Here is a 20538-nt window from a genome sequence, read left to right on the forward strand (position 1 = left end):
TACGAGTGATTTTAATTTGAATACGTTTCACTGAGTTTTACTCGCTAGCGTTATCTCGCTTTTCCTTTTAATTTGCATAAATATACATAAAAAATGGGTCGCCGTAGTCCAAGAGTAGAGCGTTGGACTACTGACCGGAGGGCCCGGGTTCGATTGCCGCGCTAACCTCTTTGGGCACCTGCATCTCCAGGGTGTGTGGTGGGGGAGTATTCACTCCAGACTCACCAAAAATACTCTCCCCTCCCCTTGATGCGGTCGGACCACGCTATTCTGATCCCTTATCGTTTGTTGGAAAAACGACATCTTAAATCTATCTCTTCTACTATTATTCTCTCTTATTTTATAAACATGATCAGTCCTGATGCAGTGCGATGGGGCCAATAATAATACATTTGAGACCTCATCAGGGCGCGAGTGAACCAGAGGTAGACAGAGCAGGAGGGAATGACGGTGGGTGGAAACCCATCTTCCTCACGCGGAAGGACCAAATGAATTATGCATTCAGGTTTGTAGACCGGGAGTGGGGATGGAGGGGCAAGGGGTCCCCTTTTTGAGGGGAGGAGACGGAGAGATAACGGGAACGAGGGATCGGGAAGACGGGAGAGAGAGGGGGGGGAGAGAGGGGGGGAAGGGAGGGTGGGAAGGGAGGGAGGGAGGGAGGGAGAGACCCTTGACCCGAGGAAGGACGCCGACTGCCGCCGTCTCTCCCTCTCTGAAAAATCTCCTCGCTCCTCTTCCATCCTCATTAATGCCGAAGGCCTGGGCGAAGGATACGGCGAGGCGGAAGCAGTTGGTCACCATGCATCCGTGAAGTCCAACATCGAAACGCGAGGTATTGTCATGGTCGTCCACAGTTTAAAGCGATGTAACTGGAAACTTAAAGACCACACGGGTCTCGTTACAAAGAAGATCATTCACTTACCGCGCCCGGATGAGTTGGACATACGTGGATCGTTCAATAATTCCTTAGAAAATCCAAATGATGGCGCTTGTAACTTAGGGAAAGGTTTCCTCTTTAGTAACCCCCATGTCTCACCAGAATGAAGATAAATTTTCAGCTACGAGGGTAGGCTGAAAACTTATGCACATAATGCTTGTAGACCACGAACAAAATGACCTTCAGAAGCACTCCTGGTGGCATGTGGAAGTAACATTCCCCCTCTACACGAATGCGCAGGTTTGAGGTCGTTACATTCATGTAGTGTATTTAGAGAAGCGGAATTAAGGAGACGTGTTCTAGTGCTATGTCAACGCGAGTTAAACAGCGTGACTTAAAAAGTAATTCCTGCTGAGGTTTATCGTCTTTTAAAGGCTGTTTTATCGTGACGATGCAGTTGATAGGCCTACTGTAAATCGATGGGCAGTAAAATTTCGTGGTTGCGAGCCTGGAAAAGTCATAATTGTTGATGAAACACGCAGCGGACGTCCGATAAATGCCACAGACGATAAACATCGCAAACCATATTGGAATATCCAAGGAACGTGTCGGCTTCATTATTGAACAATTGGGATACCGTGAAATCTGTGCACGACTGTGGGTACCACGCCGTCTAACAGACAAGAACAAACAAAACACTGATTATTCCCTCTATCTTGCGCATTGCGATTTTATTTTTTTCCTCAACTCAAGAGACACCTCTAGGGTAATCATTACACCTCGGACGATGAGGTGAAGGCAGCTGTCAAGTCCTGGATTCGAGGAAAATAAAAGTTAACTCGCGTTGAAATAGCACTAGAACGAATAATGTGAATAGATCATCCGTCTCTCCGAGTGGTGCACTAAACTGGATCTATCGATTTCCGACTGGAAACCTCACCATCGCAGTCAAGTCGGGCAACTTGTTATGCTGGCATTGGAATCTATGGCATGGAAAGCCATCACGAGTTCACCACGCCAGGCTGTTCTTCCGTCGCAACGACGAGAAAAAAACAAGGGCGCCAAAGACCCTGCGCGTTCAATTAGGAGAAAGAAAAAACCATACTTTGACCTAATCTTCGCAAACCATGGCACGTCAATCGGACCGCTTCGCAACGACAGGGGTGACCATTATGGTCGATTTGAACGATGCCTATTTTAAGAAATGCATTGGGGAAATTTAAAATCGTATCGTTTAAAAGCGGGGGAGCTATTATTCGATAGATGAGTTGGATTTCATTTTCAGTACTGAAAATAAAAACAAAGAGGACTCTTTATTTCCTATCCGATTGTCGAATCCAACTACCAATCACAGGCGAGCCTTGACGTTCCAATAGACCTCCGATTGTTGCGTCGAACCAACAGTTATTTTTCAATCAACACCGGCTGGCATCGACGACAAAACAAAAGAGTTGGCGCATGTGCAGAAGCCGAAAGGAGAGTTGGATCGCGTAAAAATGGCATTCCAAGACCTAGCACCAAGTTCGCATCCAACATTTTGAACATCCTCATTTCAGTAACAACACCCATCAGAAACAACAACAAAAACACGACGACATAGATATATTGATCAAATCAAATCATTGTTTATTATAAGCTTCAATGTAGCCATTTTTGTATCCTACTGATATGGGTGGATAAGAATAACAACTGTACGTTCAGGAAAACAAAGGAAGAAGTGCTAGGCATCCAGTGCAATGCTGGGCATCCAACACAAAGCTTATGATGTTCACAAAAAGAGAAAGTGTAAGTTAAATATTAAAAGAGGACTTAATAAACTAGAACAGCTGGAAAAGAGTTCCCATCTTGAAAGTGTTTTGAACCAAAATGGTCAAAGTAGAAGGAACATAAGACGGAGAATTGCGTTATGCAAAGAAGCTTTCACACAAGAAGGAGGAAGACCTTGATTACAGGGACGTTTAGTAAGGAGGCTAAAAAAACAGCTCGCTTAAAAAATTGATGAGTGCAGTTTTGTACGGCGCGGAAACACGGCCATTGAAGCAGGATTATATGCTTAGATGATGTGGGTAAGTGTGGAAGAATGAAGAAGGTGAAGTGGACAGAAAGGAAAACCAACGAGGAAGTGCTAGGCATGGTGAAAGGGGAGGAGAAATCAAAAAGAGGCAGGAAAAATGGATGCAGAGCATATTGGATTGACAATGGAATGTTGAAGACTGTGATGGAGGGCAGAATGTTAGGCAAACAAGGAAGCGGTTTAAATAGTATCAAGCATGCTGGATGGAATTTAGAGAGGAAGGAAGTATGCAGAATTGAAAAAGGGTTTTTCTTTGTGATTCAGGGTATCAGGCTACGTCTTGTCAGGCGAGACTTAAAACTCTAGCCGTGGTTAGTGTGTGTGTCCATCCAAAAATTCCCTTAAGCGCTAGACCGCCATATTAATGATGAATACAAAATTCAATTTTAATTGGATTCATTTCACCAAATTAAAACGCAACAATATACAGTCTACGAATACTCATACTTACCAACAAGTCTAAAACTGCCAATTGTTTCTTCAGTTCAATCACGGGCGTAACTTTAGAACTGTCTTGTAATTTATTTCAGTTTAAGTGTGATAAATCAGCCTCTAGCCTTTAGTTAGAATCATCGCGCGTGAGCAGGAGCTTTTTGAAGCGAGTTCTGGATGACTTTATCCTGCAGAAATGGCGTTATAAATAACCTTTTCACCTGGCGTTAATTTATCGACGGAAGAATTGGGGTTGGGGTGAGAGGGGGTTCAAATTAGCGTGGCGACTAGTCCGTTGGCAATCTCTTATGTTTGGGATTTGACTTATTCTCGTTCGCCTGGTCTACGACAGGTCTAATGTACTGGGACCACAATTCAACAACCATCAATTAACATATCTTCGCCCGCTAAATGGGCGCCAAATGAATGGAAATCAAAGGAGCCCCTTCGCCGACCACCGACGTACAAGTTTCTCCCAACTGACTGACGAATTTCCGACGAAAACTTTAATCTAAGAACAACAAAGTCTCTCCACAGGAAAACACACGTACGTGGTACTCTACAAGCCACGGCTAGGGTGCGTGGCAGAGGGTGATAACAAATCAGATTACTTTTGACCAAAAATACTTTCCTCCCGCACCGTGTCGGACAACGTTATTCTGATCCCTTACGAAATTCGTGAGAAAAATCATCTATTTTCTACACATTCTATCTAATTCTATTGACATGATATCTCCTACCGTAGTGCGATGCGGCTAATAATACATATTCGACATCATTGCTAAAGAGACATCCTTCAAATTTATGCAAGAGATTTAATCTGTAATTTAACCTTCGCTCTATGAGTGTTTCCCAACCTAGTACCTCTAATAATGGTGATATAGTAATTATTATTTATTATTACTATTATTAAAACTCACATGTGCAGATAGACAATGTCTCAGGTGGCACACAAGTCCCAAGTCAATGCAATCAAACTTACCTTGGAAAAAATAAAATATCTCAAATCCAATCAATATCACTAATGATTATAGATACAATCAGTAAGGAAAAAAATAATACACTGAAAGGAAACTTCCGAACACCAATCTCTAACACACACACCAAAAAAAAAAGAAAATCCACATCTCATTACAATCAGTTTCCCAAGTCAACAAGGAAAAAATATCAAAACTAAGCCGTTGCATACAATTTTACCCAACGCATCAATAAAATTATTACCGAAATTGTTTACATCTTTTCTTAAAAGTATTTGCCCCGTTGGGAAATGGGTCGAACAGTTTTGCAAGTAAGGTGCTCAAATCAACAATTATTGTTTCATTAAGAAATGAAATTTTTTCTTTAATTCGTTCTTTGTGCCCGGCATTTTAACTTCAATTTATGATCATTCCTCCCTGTAAAATTCGGATTTCCCGCCTCTTTCCTTATTTCTGCCCAAGCTTTCTCTCCCTTCAGAATGCAGAAGATTCCACAAAGTCTACTTATTTTTATTCTACTTTGTAAAGGTTCCCAGCCCAGCGTTCTCAACATTTCAGTCACACTCTCCATCCTCCTATGCTTCCCCAGTACATATCTGGCAGCCTTTCTTTGCACCTATTCCAGTTTTGTAATATGTCCTGCTTCATGCGGGTCCCATACAAGTGATCAGTACTCTTAAAATGGTCTTACCAGGGTCTTACTATACGCCTTTTCCTTAGTTGCTCTAACGCTCCCTTTGAGGTTTCTCATCACCCAATAAAGAGTCCGGTAAGCTTTCTCAAAAAGGTACTCCACGTTTAGCCCCCACCCTAAATCCTTAGTTAAATATACACCTAAGTATTAACAGCTATCACTTCTAGGAATGATATTTTCCGAGAATTTGTAGATTTTAAAAAATCTAGCTCCTGTCCAAGCTACACGCGATCTAATTCGTCAATTAATCCAACTCCATGAGGATCCCATAATATACCAGCATCATATTATAAATGACACCTAACCAGCTAATAAAGATAAAAAATTATGCGCATCACAGAATTTCAAAGTGTAAAAATCATCCGACTTGACCGACCTTTGACATTGTATGCACGGTATTTCGTCATGACCCCTTGTTCCTTTTAAGCACCTTAAAGTTCGAAGTCTAAGAGAACGACTTGGTAGTTTAACTGGCTAAAGCACTCGGCATCAAACATCGAGATATCGGGTTCGAATCCCGGTCAAGGCGAATTACTATTACACTTAGAGATCTTCGCATTTCAACACGCACTAGGGGATGACTACGTTTAAAATTTAATGTCGCGACATCTTTCGCATTTTCCTGCAATTTGTCAAAGGATTTCCCTAATCGGTTGAAACATCTTTACAACCACTGCACCTCCTACCTACCACCACTCATTACAACAAAATGGCTACGATATACTCAATAGGAAATCGCAACAACATTCGATGCATAATATATATATTATCCTCGTTGCAACACCGATCTCCCCGCGCAGAAAAGCACAGAACGAGGACGACCTCGCTGATGACCCGACGCGGAAGAGCCGCCGCTGCATCATCCCGATACGCAGAATGCAACCCACGATCGAAGTTGTCCAGTCGGACTTTGAAAACAAATTTAGATCCGAAACAGCTGACTGCTGCGTCTTGGCTCGAGAAGCGAAACAGACGCCTTCCTCAAATACACATCGGAGTGAAACCCTGCGAGATCTCGAAAAATTGCGACTCTCTCGCCCTTTGCCGAAGATTATTTTTCCTCGCCCTACCATTTCAAGTAACCCTGGGCTATTGACCCTCGTCCACATCATCACCGTGGTGATGAGCAAATTCTCTCCCTCTCTCTCACTTCTTTGGGCGAGGTCTAAAAATACTCGGGGGGATGACTTAGTCCTTAGTCAAGAAGTTTGAGTTTTGCGTTACCTCCTTGGCTGCGTATTCCACCAACCCCTGGAAGCGAGCCAGTCGCACGAATGGAGGGAACGGAAGCAGGAAAGGATTCGAACCAGGGGATTGGGGGGGGAGAGGGGGAAAAAAGGATGCACTGAGTCGAATCCTAGACTCGGGGGTCGAGCCAAACGACGGATGGGGGAAGAGGAGAGAGGCGGCGGCGGTGATATATGTCGATGGCAGCGATCCCGCAAAGGGCGGTTATACGTACTTTCAAAATGCTGCAGAGGCGGAGGATTCACGAGTGGAGGCGCCCAGATTAAGATTATTATTCCACCTTCATTGATCCGAGAATGCGAGAGAGACGTCTCGAACATGACTTACAACAAGAGCTGAATTCTGCGGTACTTACGTACTATTCTCTGACCCCCCCCTTTGAGCGTTGTTCAGAATGTTGACACAAAAATATGGGGTAGAAATTTAACTGAATAAGCATTTAGAAATAAAAGAAGATAATTTCTTTCAGGTAAACAACAGGATAGATAGATAGAGATCTTTATTTGGGCGAAATTGAGGCCAAATGGCCAGGATAGGAATGTTGGATGGGATGAAGGGAGGAAGGAAGTACACAGAGATGAAGAGGGATTTGATATAGAGTAGGTTGCTGGATTGTGTTTTTCTAGGAACCACAAAATATTTATTTGGTAGTTGCGTCCATCCAAAAACCTACCTTTACCCGTAGATTACCTTATAATAATATATATATATATATATATATATATATATATATATATATATATATATATATATATATATATATTGGCGATTTTTTACAATTTCAGAAATGGATTTAAATTTGCAACAACGAACTTGTATTAAATTTTGCATAAAAAACGGATTTAGTGGCGCACGGACGTTGGAAATGTTGGAAAAGTGTTTCGGCAACGATTCTCTAAAAAAAACGGTCGTTTACCAGTGGCACGAGCGGTTCAGAAGTGGTCGTGAGTCAATCGAAGATGATGAACGCAGTGGCAGACCATCGACATCGAAAGTCGGTGAAAAAATTGATAAAGTAAAAGAAATGTTGGTCAATAACCGCAAATTAACCATCAGAGAAATAGCGGAGGACTTGAACATTGCCTATGGATCCGCCCAAGACATTGTGGTTAATGATTTGGGTTTCCGCCGTGTAGCAGCAAAGTTGGTGCCAAAAGACCTCAATTTCATGCAAAAAAGAGACCGTGTTGACGTCGCAAAAGACATGATTTGCGAGGCTGAATCCGATCCCACATTCATCAAAAGGATCATTACTGGAGACGAGACGTGGGTTTATGAGTACGACACGCAATCCAGACATCAGGCAAGTGAATGGCGTTCACCAAATGAGCCGAGACCAAAAAAACCACGTCGTTTTCAGTCAAAAAAGAAGGCAATGCTGACGGTTTTCATGGATTACAACGGTGTAGTGCATCATGAATTTTTGCCAGAAGGCCAGACAGTAAACAAAGAGTATTATTTGGGCGTTATGAGACGTTTGCGTGAAGCAATTCGCCGAAAGAGACCAGAAATGTGGGCAGAAAACTCGTGGATTTTGCACCATGATAACGCACCGTCGCACAGTGCTATCATTATTCGTAATTTTTTGACGAAAAATGCAACAAATACCATCCAACAGCCACCGAATTCACCTGATTTGGCTCCCTGTGACTTCTTTCTGTTCAATCGAGTTAAAAAACCATTACGGGGAACGCGTTTTAGCAGCCGAGAGGAAGTAATGGAAAAATCGCAGGAAGCACTGATGGACATACCGAAAACCGAATATAAAAAATGTTTCGAGGATTGGATCAAGCGCTGGCATAAGTGTGTTGCAGTCGATGGGGATTACTTTGAAGGGGACAATATAGATTTAGATGAATAAACTTGTATTTTTAATTTTCTGAATAAATTCCGGGAAATTTTTGATCAAGTATATATATACATATCTGGGCACCTGCAGCTCCAACCAAGCTATGTGGCTTTTCGGGTGCCAGATTTTCCCGGAAAACCATAACCGGCACAGGGAAAGGAACTGGTCGCCCTACCCCGATGCGTGAATTTCACACGCCGTCGGCCTTAGTATTGGGTGAACTCTATCATGACATACCAAACCGACTTTCGGGTTGATTACTGTGTTTATGGTTTATATATACATATATATATATTATATATATATATATATATATATATATATATATATATATATATACTAAATGTGTGTGAAGGGAGGAAGGAAGTACAAAGAGATGAAGAAGGACTTGATGTAGAGTAGATTGCTGGATTGCGTTTTGTTAGGAGTCACAAAATATTTATTTGGTTGTTGTGTCCATCCAAAACCTACCTTAACCGGTAGATTACCTTATAATAATAATAACAATAATAATAATAATAATGTAATGTATGTCTCCTAAGGTGTTTGTGTGACGAAGAATGGAGAAAATAATTTGAACAAAGAGCGAGGAAGTCGAAACGATTAAGTTTTTAATATGGCGGGCAAAGAGAGGACGTTGCTTGGGAAATTCCGAAATAATCAGGAAAAAAGGAGGCGCAGGACAGAAACATTTGAATTGACAGCGGCATGTTGGTAAGGCCGTAATAGAACTGTCAAGATAAGAGGCAAAGGAAGGAAAAGAATAGGGTTTATAGACAGCACACGAATTCAGACAGAAGTGATGAAGACATGAAATGGGAAATAATGCGGGGAATGCGGAGATGCACTCCTCATTATAGCTATTCCGAATCAGTTATCGCATGGCAGAAATCATACTGAGGTCATATTCGTGACCAAATCACTCACTTTGTTTCCCTATCTATCATTTACACTGAAATTAGGAATACCACTAACTGAATTTTCTTTCACGTGTTGTCAAGGGTTCAGAATTATATATTATAAGCATCAGTTTTACAGTGTTCGGTTAGGTTTTTCGATAAAGTGATCTGGGTACAGCACACTACTGTGCCCCTAAGCCACGATTACATTGACATGACCGAAAATATTCTTAAACCCCATACTGCACTTTGAAATAACTCATTCTTTGGCTCTGCTATGTTTTTTCTACCTTCGTTAATTCAATCCAAAATTCCTGTTCTATTGCTCCCTCCACCTCGATTTCCCAGAATTCCCCATCAATAGCCCTTCCATCACCAACCACCCTCTCGCAGAATCGCCTGCATCCACTTTTCTCCTGGCTTCTTCGAATTTCTCCCAACAACCCGTCTCTAGAGATGGGTCGTTGGGAGAAGGACTCCATAGTTTCAATCTCGTCCCAAATTAAAGATGACTATCTATCTCTTTTTTTTCCCCACCTGTAAAACTAGTATTCTCTTCCAATATCACCCTCACGTAAAATACGTAAAATCCTTCTGCTTGAAACAAAAAGGTTTACTTGGGAATGCTGGAAAAAAAATCCAAAGAAGATGATTCCCATCGTCAAGATGGGAGAACGGTACAGAAATAAATATCGTCGGAATGTAATTACAATTTTCTCCTTGAGAGAAAAACAAAATTTGTGCTTTTCCACAGATTTATTTGTAACGCGTGTGAATATGATGCATCAAATGTTGAATCTAGTCTTTTAACTGAAGATGGTTCGATGAACTGAAACCCTTTGTACGCTACAAATAAATCTTTGGAAAAGTGCAAATTTTGTTTTTCTCATAATGACGAACGACATCTCGCCTGAATCTGTGGAATATATTATTATCTCCGCATAAAAAGTGGAACAGGGTTTGCTGGTATGGACCATTAATATCCACGCACTTACCTAAACACGACAACTGAGGCAACCTTGCGATTGGTGTAAAAAAAATAACCTTTCACAGTGAGCAGTGAGGTGGAATGGAACTGGGTCAACATTTCAATTAGCATTTCTACAATTTCAACGCAAAGTCATTCAGTATTCCGATGAAACCGTGCGCAGACCTTATCAATTTATCCGACACTCTGTTGACCGTTACGTTTGTCCGTGGAGTACGACGTCATCATGCCCAATCCACTGTTTTCAATCGGCCGTGAACAGCTTAGCTACGCGTTTTGCTGAAAAATTGAACTTCAGCTAGCCATGTCGTGTCAGCAAGTAATAGCATAACGTCGTAGCAATGCATTTTATTAATTACTTTGATCATTTTACAGTGGATAAGTGAGGCATGAGCTTTAGATAAATCGCAAGAAAACCTACTTTAATAGATTCAGTTAAACATTTAAGTGTGAAGACTTTAATCAAAGGATAATAAACACAAATTTGGGAATTATAATTCTGATGAAAATTGACCAAGTACGTAGAACGTAAATTAATATAAGAATTACATTTGCGAAAGAGAATTTCAATGATTCAAAGATGTGAAGAAAAGATAGATAAAGATGATACTATACGAGTAGAAGTTGTCAACTACTGGTAGTAGAAGGTACGGAAATGATTAGTGAAAACGTCGATTCGGTGAATAATTTCGAAACTTCATCTTTTAGGAAAGAAGTTTCTCCTTAAGGTGAGCTTTTGGGGATGGGGTTATGGGTCAAAGATTATTAATATAGAATTTAGGAAGTGAGAGATAAGCTGGGAAGGGTTAGCAGAGGAAAAGAGGAAGTGGACAAAAAAGGAAATGTAAACATTCGGGGAAGGCAAAGATGATGATGGCGATACGATATCGTGAGTCAACGACCGTGATAGAAGGTAGAATGTGGGGTAAGCGAGGGAGGGACAGTAAGGACATCGAGGACAACATGAGGTGAGGAAGATTTGTATGTGGAGTTGAAGGATATTAGCCCAAAATGGCACTTGGGATTCTGCAGCACTTGTGGACGGCTAAGTTCTGTCGAATTTCACTATACCGTATTAGGGTTCGGTCAAAACCTACCTCAGACCGACTAACAAACTATATGTAACAATGATCAAGTTTTCATGGAATATCCGCATGGTGGCGTTTACACTTTCCTAGCAAAGGCGTCCTTGGGAATTGTTGAGAAGGCGACTATTAACTGGCAGTGGGTAAGTAATTTTTAGGGACTTTTTCATTACTCACTTTCTAAAGTTGGCTTTATTTTCACCGAATTGGCTCCGAGTCAAGGGAATTCCTCCTCGCCCAATCGATGCGTTCGTCCTCAAAAAAAAATATATATATATATATCTGCAAGGCGTGAAGGAATTTCTCGGAAATATAAAAATAGGGTTCAGCTTCTCGGCATTGAGCATTTTTTTCATCGGACATAGCTACGCAGTCTTCCACTGAAGAATTCGCACCTCTGGATGTTTTTTTTATACAGTGTAGTCTGCAAAAACTGTTCAGCCGAATGAAAAGTGGTGGCAGTAGATTGAATGAAGACGATAACACTTCAGCTCGCAGCGCGACAAAAAATGATAAAATACTTAGCGGTAGTCAGTAAATACAACAAAATCGGTACTGACTAATGTGTTCTACCTTCCAAAGCAGCGAAAGCGCACATTTTAAAGTTGAAAAGAAAAGGCAAGAAAAACACCCACATTTCCTTACAATCAATATCACATTTTCCAAAAGAAATGAACGAAATATATGGATCACTGCCACTTTGCCTAATAAAATTGAACAAAATTCAATTTAATCCAAAAAGTGAACAATGACAATTGACTAAATTTTCAGTTCCGTGATGGAAACTTGCAAAATAAAGCATAAACAGGATCAGGATCCAAACTGCGAAGACGTACGCGGTACAGCGGATAGATGAAACATAGGCGTCATCTATCGGATATTACAACAAATTATCCCCCAGCATGCACAAGACTTTGAATGTTACATAACGACTGCTCTAAGCGGAATTCCAATCTTACGATGATGACCTGTTGGAAATCTCATCTGTTGAATTACAAGCACCGAGGACAGGAGCTCAACCAACAACTTGGCGACGAAACAAATTATACAATGCAACAAGAGCCGTGTAAACATGAATGAGGTCAGACAGTCACGACAAATATAAGAAGGTGGGAGGAGGCATTTCTCGTGGTTAAAACAAGCGCTACCTTCAATGTCGACGAACGAATTGATGAGAATTATTGGGAAGCTGGACTCGGGCAGCGGTTCTCTGGAGTCTTTAGCATGGAGCACACCTCTGGAGCACATGATCCTCTTCTAAAGTTATGAACACGCGTTACATATGCAAAAAAATTATAAATGTTTCGCCTGGATAATCACCGAAATCTCTCAAAGAGCTAGAAAGCAGCAACAGCAAAGGTCAGTTCGCCTTGATTTCGAGAGAAGAGCACGCGAACTGCTATCACCCTCCACTAAGTCGTGAGCTACTGGTGATGTTGAGCCGCTAAATGAGCGTCAAGGAGTTGTTGTTTTACAGAGTTCCCTCCCTCTCTATCCTATTTCTTAGCACCTTCCCCTGACGGCTCTTCGACAATCTTTTATTTTCCGCTGCTATTTTCGGAGGACGAGGAGGAGATGAACACAGGCCCAAACTCCCAACAAAAAAGAAGAGACTTAGAACAGTTGGATATCTGCCCGGAATCCTTTCTAAATACTTTAGCACGATGACGACGGCTACCTGTTGTCTGTTTTCTTTACGCGGTTTCTTCAATGAAATGATTTTTTTGCAATGCACTAATTACTTCATCGTCACCTTCCACCATCGCACGCCATTTCCGTTGGGAACAACAAGAATGTTTTTCAATAGCCGTAGATAGCAATTCCTACGCGATAGGTGATATTGTTCATCGTCCAAAAGGGGCGATTAATATAAAAATTAAATCCTTTAATGGGTTTTCTTTCATCGCGACGCTTAGAAAATACGTCTGTTATCAAGTGAAAATTTTCGATTACGAATTCCCGTCAATGTTCAACCTTTCCACATCAGGCGATATCAACTGCATCTTTGAAATATTCACGTTCAGCCGCGCCAAATTTCATATACTTTCCACATCGATACATCGGCACCTAATTTTATAGCGTAACATTAATATATATCTCCTACGACACGCCAACATTCAGACAAGATACATCTACCCATCTAAAATAATTTTGAGATTCCCCGTAAAATCCTGTTTAACGCCATGCAAGAGCACAATCTGCATACAAAATGCATAAGCATTTTCCTGCTATAGAAGGAGGGGGACTTACCTTCTCGATCGCGGATGCGTCCACTTGAGCTATCTCCATCGCCATCGACGTCAAAGGGAACGGGGAAATGTTGAGGTCTTTCTGGACTGGCCATATTTACAGAATCCATTTAATTAAAAAGATTTTAATGCATGAATCCGAAGTAACAACCTCAGCCGCACGGTTTCAATGTGATTCTGACAGATATTTGTCTGCATGATTCTCATTTCTCCCTGAAGGTGGCAACTGCTAACAGTCGAATTCCGAAACATGGAAAGAAAGTGCAATCCATAATCCGTATATGGAATACGCCGTTATGTTGTAATCCGTTTTATTGTTTTGGAGGAGAAAACACTTAGGAGACACACAGAATTTAATATTTTTCTTTTATTTTAACCTTAAAGATAAAATCTTCATCCATACACATGATAACATACATATCAATTTATGAAAGTTATTTAAGTATTTAATTAACATATCAAATATTGCATATAATTTGACATTGCCTTTGTACTTATTCCTTTTTAGGAATTTTTGTATCTCATATCTAATTGCAATATGTACAAAAATATTTTGCCTGCAAAATACTGGAACTATTGTCACTCCGCCAAATTTAAATGAAGGCACTGATCAGCACTATTTGTTATGCTAACACAAACGCAGGGATAAGCCATTAACGACGATTAACATAAATCAACGACCTATGGCACTGCTAAAAGAGTTGTTTGTGCCATGTGTTTACCACATCAAATGACGTAATGGTATCCGTTGCGATCAGTGGAATCTGTAAACCACTCGTAACGCATAAGAAATACCCACGTCAGTCATTCCTTAGAAACAATCAACTTGTATATTTACGAACACATATACACTACGGTCAAATGCAATACTTACATTGAATCGTTTACTTTGGAGAAAAAACCGATGTTACCCAACAGTGAACCTTTACTCTCTCATAAATATAATATTTGCTATTACCCGACACGTTTGTTAGTACATACACTAATCCCAAAGCATAGAAATGACTTGCTCTAATTCCTTCTTAAAACTTCGGCAGTCTATGCTAAGTAGAAGCATTTATTCAAGGCACTTCCCTTTAAGTGAAAACATTTTTTGTCAGAATATAATGAACTATAAACGACTGCAACAAACCACTTTCAACATTCGCACGACTTAAAATTTTTTATCATTTTTTAAATTTATTACTTTTTAGAGTCCGTAGACCTACGCACTGTTTGCCTTGTGTCTTTTTTTGCCTGAAATTTACGAATGACTGTCTTTAATTTTTCTGCTTTATACGTATCTGGACTGGATACATCTTTTCTAGTGGACTGTCGAGACAAAGGACGACTTGGTACTTGGGGAATCTCTTTCGCAGGTTTCTCAGAATGTTCAGCGTCCTTACGAGTACCCTCCTTATCTTTACCCTTGGCAAACTTCCCCATTTGACCCTCATCTCTTCTCGTTGTCTTTTGAGATACTGCTCTTGTCTCCCCAGTCCTTTCTGTCTTTCCACCAACAGTCTTTTCTTTATTTACCTCATGCGATTCCTTTGGCTCTTGTGACTGACGAGGGCGATCTTCCTGTTTTACAGTCACTTCTTCTTTGACAGTCTCAGGATGTTCATCTGCAATCTCAGTTTTAGGATGCTCATCCACCATTTCAGTCACATCTGCTTGCTCTACATTCTGCTGCTCTTCAGGTTTATCGATCGGTTCTTTGACTTCTTGCGTAGTATCATAAGCATAATTTTCTTCCAAAACTTCTCTTTTCTCTTCCTCCTCAATTGTATGCACAGGAGTTTCTTCTGAGACCCCACTTTCTCCATGAAAGTCCCCATCATATGGAGTTTGGTCAGTTCCAAGCAATTCTCTTTCCTCGCCATGACTTCCTTCTGGAAAATCATGCAGCTCTGATACAAGAGCATCGCCTTCATCATGCCTGTTATACTCAACATTTTCAGACCCTCCATCTTGGACGTTGCTTTCCTCATTGGCTGCTGCTTTCTCTTCGGTCACACCTTCATCATAACCTACTCTGCCCGTGTCCCTTTCCGGCTCCTCTCTATTTTCAGCCTTCCCTTCATCATGGCCCTCAAATGACTCCTCATTCTCTTCCCTTGTGTATGTCTGATTGGTTTCTTCAACTCTCTCCCCCTTCATTGCCTCGTAATTCTCCTGGGTCTTGTCTTCTCCTTCATCTTCTAAATTATCACCTTTTCCTGTCGCTTCTAAACCATAAATTTCCTCACGCTGGTCACTAATATTTTCATCACCTTCTACAACACCTATGTTTTCTCGTTCTTCATCGGGCTGGCGATGACTGTCATGGACCATGTTTCCTACCTCATCCTTTTCTTCCTCTGCCCAAATTTCCTCCTGCGACTCCTGTTGGGATTTCATCTCTCTCTGGTCTCCGTGGTCAGTGTTATCTTGAGTGTAAGCTCCCATCTCAGTCCCCTCCTCTGGCTCATTAACAGCATAATTACTCTGTTCTACTTGAAAACCAGCTTCCCCATCATTATTGTAATCAGAATCATGTCTTTCCTCCATTTCAATGGATCTCCTATTCTCATCGCCACCACTTTCAGGATCTTGAACTGACATCAAATTATCATGATAAACATCTTTGGCATAAGATTCCCTGGGATAATTTTCAACCGAATTCCCCGGTTCCTCATAATACTGCCCTTCACTCTCGTGTTCAATGCCTTCACTTGATGATACATTACCAACCTGATTAGAATCCTCTTCAGCATTTCCTTGTTGTATACTCACACTAGTATTTTCCACCACCTCATCGTAACCTGCACTTCCCTTATCAATAACATCTGCATCATATAATTCACCCGTTTCAGTTTCCTCCACATTTTCCCTTGCTGGAAAAGACTCTTCCTTCTCTGAAAAATTATCAGAATCTTGCATCTGCTGGCCAATTCGATCCACTGATTCTACAAGCCTATCAGCACAGACATTTTCCATGTTGTCGCTGCTTACATCGCCATTTCCCACTTCCATATCTAGGTCATTGTCACTTTTTCTAACCACCTCCTGTTGATACATTTCATCTTCTGTGCTTTTCGACAAAACTGTTGTTTCATTGCCTACGTCACCCACAACATTCTCAGCTGCATCACTGCCAACGTTCTGATTACTTTCATGACCTGACTGACTTAAAGGTTTGGATAGGCTTTGATCATTTCTGAAAGAGAAGGAGATCTGGTCAAATGTTAACAATAATATCGAACTTCAGTCTTCCCTTTGAAAAAATAAATAACCCATGATGGGTACGAGAATATTTACATAGTTTAAAGTTATTTTAATGGGTATAGTCCATTGGTTTTAATAAATTAATTATATTTTAAATGATAAATTAGAAGTTCAAAATTTGTGACAGCTAGGACTTTTTATTCACCCATACTTATGTCTCAAAACAATTTTATTAAGTTTATCACCGGGCATAAATTAATTTTTTATCTTCAATTAGTAAAAAACTAGGTATTATATTGTAGGAAACTAAATTATTTTAGCGTGAAATTTCTAAACAAGCTCACCTAAGATTGCACAGCCTTGCATAAGCATATTGTTTCATGGAGAATGCTAAAACTTGAATAGCAAAAATTTCTATGACTATTTCACTATAAAATCCTGTAAATTACAAGAATAGCAAATAAGCACCAATTTAAATTTATCAAGGGCTTCTTTTTACTATCACAAGCATGATTATATAATTATGTACATTGTCAAAGAAACATGGGGGAATCACAAATTAAACAGCTGCAAACTAAGCATTAAGAGTAAAAAAAACAATAATTTATTTCAGTAAAAATATCTTCATCATACATATGCAGTGTTATCATCCAGGAATGATGTGGCATTGTTTCACATATGAGAAAAACTGAAAACAGAAGCACTGAGTAGGCAAAAATATCACAATAAAAATTCCAAACATAACAAGAACAATAAATATGATAAATAACCATCGACCCACCCAATAAAATCTTTTTTTAAAATGATTTCCCACGAAAATATACACAAATTTGTGTACAACTGCAATTACTAACATACTGTCTGGGAAGATCTTACAACAATAACTTCTTGAATCAATGTTCTTTGGAAATGCATCATGCAAACTTCCTTACATGCATATAAGTGTGCAGAGTCATAAAATGGTTTCATAGAAGCACAATAAATTGAGTGAATTCTATTTCAGACCATTTCTGGCATGACCTAGAACTATTAAAAAAATCTCTCGATCATAAAAACTAGAAAATGAACACAATTTGGTTTTCTTTAAAAGTAAAAGCACTACTTCATAGAGGCAGAATCCATAGAATGAAAAAATGATAGGCATATTCAATTATATCCAACTATAAAGTTGAACCAAACAGCTGAGTGGAAAAAAAGTTGATAAGTGTCTTAAGCCTCGCCTCCCAATAACCTACCGTTTCCCTTCTACGAGAGCAGCCATTTGATTTTCCAACTCATCATAATCCGCATCACTTGAGGAGAATTGAAACGGTTCCTCAAAGGTTCTTTGATTACTTCCGAAAGAAGTGGGAGGTCTCGGTGACTGTTCTGTATCTGCCATCTCCTTAATATTACTTCTATCATTGTCACCACTTTCACCAGCAACTCCTTCAACTTCACTGACTTCAGCTTCAGAATTTAGGCCTGAAGTTTCATGTGATGACATGTATCCACATTTTGTAGGTTTACTATCCACCACCATGGCTCCCTTAACACTCACCTCATCTTCAGAACTGGATTTTCCTATATCTGGGGTTGACTGAGTCACAACCAAACTTGGTTGGCGCTCAGATAAACCTTCCCCAGCCACTCTCCTATCGTGATCACTAGGAGCATCCAAGTACACTTTCTCACCTACAGAAGTAACGCTTTCACTACCAATAGTCTCTCCGTTTTGATTATTTAAGAACATATCACCACCGTGATGGTTGCTCATGCTCTTTTTCTCAAGTGAAATGCTTCCCTTATCAGTTTCAGCAGGCCTTGGATTTAAATTGAAGTCCACATCTTTCTTTCCTTTCCTTGCTTTACCTTGGTCAACAGGAACGGTAGCGTCATTCATTATGTTGTCATCTGATAAAGAAACATTCAATAAATCCTTGCTCGTATTTTCCTCTTGTTCAAAGCTGGGTTCGTGTGAACTCGAAGTTTTTTGATCGGAATTCATTCCTACTCTGGAAAATTCACGGTTCAAACGCTGGATAGCGGTATTTTCTGCCGCAGACTGCCTTGGATTAAGAGTGCCAAAGTGGTAATTCGAGAGAGAGACTGCTGGCTGGTTATTGAGTAAGTTACGCTGCATATCATTAGAAGGGGTGTGAAAATTTTCCCTCTGCCGTGGAGAATATTGCACCGTCGAATTACCATTTTTATGGTTCACCTCATTTCTTAGTGAATTATAAAGAGAATTCCTTTGATCATGTTTACGGTTACCAGGATAAACGCGATCCTTATTCATCATTATGTCCCCAGAATCCACTTCTTTTTCCCAAGTCGGGTACATTCTTTTCATGTATGCTTCGTAATGCAACTGAAAAATATTAAACGGGTACTTATTTACGCATCAACATGCAACCAAAATATTACAAATAGGCAATTACTTACCTTCAACAACTTCAATCTTTCCGTTTTGGCAGACAGCATATTGGCCTGGCTTTCAATTTTGTCGAGGCCTCGAAGAATTCTGTCATTTCTCTCATTACGAGCATCCTCGTTTTCCAAAAACCGATTATACTTTTCCCTGATTTTCAGTAGTTTATTGCCTTCATTTTTATTAGCCAAACCTTTTAAAATCTCTTTGAATTTCAATTCCAGAATATAACGATCCTCTTGGCTATTTTAAGAATGAATGAAGCATGTTAAAGAATATCAGCAGGTCACAAACTTAAGAATGGAGCACATATATACACACCTTTTCCTCCATCTGTCTTCCAGTTCGGCCATTTTTCGGCTTAAGCTGGTTTTCTCACTGGTTCTATACATATTAACAAGTATCAACTAGGAGACCACAACTTTTTAACTCATATATTCTGTTTACAGCACGAGAACTCGTACCAAAACAAGTGTCTCATGCAAAGTGCCGTTCCCGCTCCCAAGTATCAACAAATAACTTAGGGGAGAAGACGTGTAGAATGCGCATGTCGTGACCGAAAACCAGGGAAATTCGTTCGGAAGCGAAATCGATATCACGGTCAGATCATTGTGCTAACTACCTCCTTGCCCATTGTCTCACGAAAAAGACTGTCCCCAGCACAATCGCTTGCAAAATTGTGTCGTATTGTATTTTAATTTTTGTTCTTTTCCTTTATATTTTTCTGCCTTAAATTGGGTAAAGTTATTTGTAATATTAATTATTATATTTTTGTAGTTGTGTTCCATCGGCTCCATCTAAATAAATATCATTTATCTAGTTCATATAATATTCCAAAATTGTAAAATCAAATTTTTTTATCATTCCTTTCCCTTAATAAAATATTCCAATTTGATACGCTAGATTATCTCTTTAAAAAGTAGCTAGATTAAGTTCTATTGGGATAGAAAAAGTGATTACTTAGTCTTTCCAATCATCGTAATTATAATACATCAACTGTGCCTGAGAGTGTGCCCATGAGGTCACGTCGATAGTCTTTCTTTAGGGCCCCTGAAAAACTTCAAGGAAAGCAGTCACAGGGGGAGGAAGACGGAAATAGCTTGAACGCTTCATCCCTTCACGAACAGCGACGAGTGACTCAAGATGTTATTGGTCAATGTATTAGGAATGTTAATGACCACTGATAGGAAATCTAATGCCAAATTAATAATAAATACGCATCAGTTTTTGGGAAAATATTCACCAAATATTTTCGAGAGTTTCAATGGATAGATTTAGTTAAATAATATTCAAACGGTATCAATATTTCTGTTTCTATGATATGTCTAATACTTTTTGATTGCATTCTTTGATTAGTGGATGATATTTCCCCATCGCGCTCGCGAGTGAAAAACAATTTATAGATACCTTCCTACTCACGCAGCAGTCTAGATAAAATCAATTCTAATCGGAGATGATACTTCGAAAACTCTGAATGACATAACAACTGAAAAATCCTAGATTAAGAAATTGATTTCATAAAAAATATATATTCCGTTACCTTCTGCTTTAAGCCAACCAGAATATT

The 20538-nt window shown here is 39.9% G+C and overlaps 2 protein-coding genes across 6 annotated transcripts in view; both read right to left on the reverse strand.

Moving 5' to 3' along the window:
* AMPdeam (AMP deaminase) overlaps positions 1 to 13523 on the reverse strand; it is a 224056-nt gene extending 210533 nt beyond the window's left edge. For 2 of the 4 annotated variants that reach the window (XM_071591204.1, XM_071591203.1), the window contains exon 1: positions 13374 to 13522. In XM_071591204.1, the coding sequence (XP_071447305.1) occupies positions 13374 to 13482 (109 nt within the window). In that variant the 5' untranslated portion in view covers positions 13483 to 13522. Of the gene's footprint in view, positions 1 to 12271; positions 12563 to 13373 lie in introns of those variants that run through there. The other 2 variants (XM_071591202.1, XM_071591205.1) reach the window with 2 other exon arrangements.
* Positions 13524 to 13865: 342 nt separating this feature from the next.
* Positions 13866 to 19459, reverse strand: LOC139692912 (caldesmon-like). 2 transcript variants are annotated; one of them, XM_071591230.1, is made up of 4 exons: positions 19293 to 19459; positions 18986 to 19214; positions 17797 to 18911; positions 13866 to 16553 (listed from the first exon to the last, which is right to left on the reverse strand). In XM_071591230.1, exons 1-4 carry the CDS (start codon positions 19361 to 19363, stop codon positions 14555 to 14557), a joined length of 3414 nt encoding a protein of 1137 aa, XP_071447331.1. In that variant the 5' UTR covers positions 19364 to 19459; the 3' UTR covers positions 13866 to 14554. The 2 variants fall into 2 exon arrangements, with proteins under 2 accessions (XP_071447331.1, XP_071447332.1); XM_071591231.1 differs by lacking the exon at positions 19293 to 19459 and having other exon boundaries at positions 17797 to 18898; positions 18986 to 19049.
* Between the last annotated feature and the right edge of the window lie 1079 nt (positions 19460 to 20538).

The sequence above is a fragment of the Hetaerina americana genome, unplaced genomic scaffold, assembly GCF_022747635.1.
Source record: "Hetaerina americana unplaced genomic scaffold, ioHetAmer1.1.p SCAF_44, whole genome shotgun sequence".
Taxonomy (NCBI): Eukaryota; Metazoa; Arthropoda; class Insecta; order Odonata; family Calopterygidae; genus Hetaerina; species Hetaerina americana.

Bases quoted from the DNA above. Each gene is read 5' to 3' on its own strand.
- LOC139692912 (XM_071591230.1), bottom strand. From the start codon at position 19,363: ATGTATAGAACCAGTGAGAAAACCAGCTTAAGCCGAAAAATGGCCGAA. The intron at 19,215-19,292 runs GTGTGTATATAT...TTCTTAAAATAG, and splicing joins GAAGACAGATGGAGGAAAAG to CCAAGAGGATCGTTATATTC. The intron at 16,554-17,796 runs GTAGGTTATTGG...CTTCTCTTTCAG, and splicing joins GCTCTCGTAGAAGGGAAACG to AAATGATCAAAGCCTATCCA.